The 604-nt window shown below is 64.2% G+C and overlaps 1 protein-coding gene across 1 annotated transcript in view; it reads left to right on the top strand.

Moving 5' to 3' along the window:
• Positions 1 to 421, top strand: part of TRPV4 (transient receptor potential cation channel, subfamily V, member 4) — a 6,740-nt gene extending 6,319 nt beyond the window's left edge. Inside the window, exons 13-14 of the mRNA XM_009880380.1 lie at positions 4 to 170; positions 290 to 421. Of these exons, the coding sequence (XP_009878682.1) occupies positions 4 to 170; positions 290 to 421 (299 nt within the window). The remainder of the gene's footprint in view (positions 1 to 3; positions 171 to 289) is intronic.
• The last annotated feature ends 183 nt before the right edge of the window (positions 422 to 604 follow it).

Raw genomic sequence — 604 nt, 5'->3', positions numbered from 1 at the left:
TGGGTGACCTGGAGATGCTCGAAAGTGCCAAGTACCCTGGCGTCTTCATCATCCTCCTCGTCACCTACATCATCCTCACCTTCGTGCTGCTCCTCAACATGCTCATCGCTCTCATGGGTGAGACCGTGGGCCAAGTCTCCAAGGAGAGCAAGCACATCTGGAAGCTGCAGGTACCGCCCCGGGAGCTGCACTGCAGCACCCCAAGCTCCATCAAAGCAGCACCACCTGCGCGAGGGACCCCCGTGCCTCCGTCCCCAAGTGGCTGAGGGGTCCCTGGTGTCCCCGGCAGTGGGCCACCACCATCCTGGACATCGAGCGCTCCTTCCCTGTGTTCCTGCGGAGAGCTTTCCGCTCGGGGGAGATGGTCACGGTGGGGAAGGGCACCGATGGGACGCCTGACCGCCGCTGGTGCTTCAGGTAAAGGCAGGTGCCCTTGGGAGACCGGGGGATCCGGGAACTGGGAGCAGCTGAGCCTCTCCCACCACAGCGAGCGGCATTTCGGGGTGCCGGCACCGTGTGTTCCTTTGCTGGGTAGTTTGTAGTAATCTGGAGGCAGGTGGCATTGCCAGTGGCGGGGGGGGGAGGCGCCCCACCAACCCCCGCC

Source organism: Charadrius vociferus, unplaced genomic scaffold, assembly GCF_000708025.1.
Source record: "Charadrius vociferus isolate BGI_N301 unplaced genomic scaffold, ASM70802v2 scaffold332, whole genome shotgun sequence".
Classification (NCBI taxonomy): Eukaryota; Metazoa; Chordata; class Aves; order Charadriiformes; family Charadriidae; genus Charadrius; species Charadrius vociferus.
The sequence above is the reverse complement of the archived record's forward strand: the minus strand, read 5'-3'. Positions and strand labels throughout refer to the sequence as shown.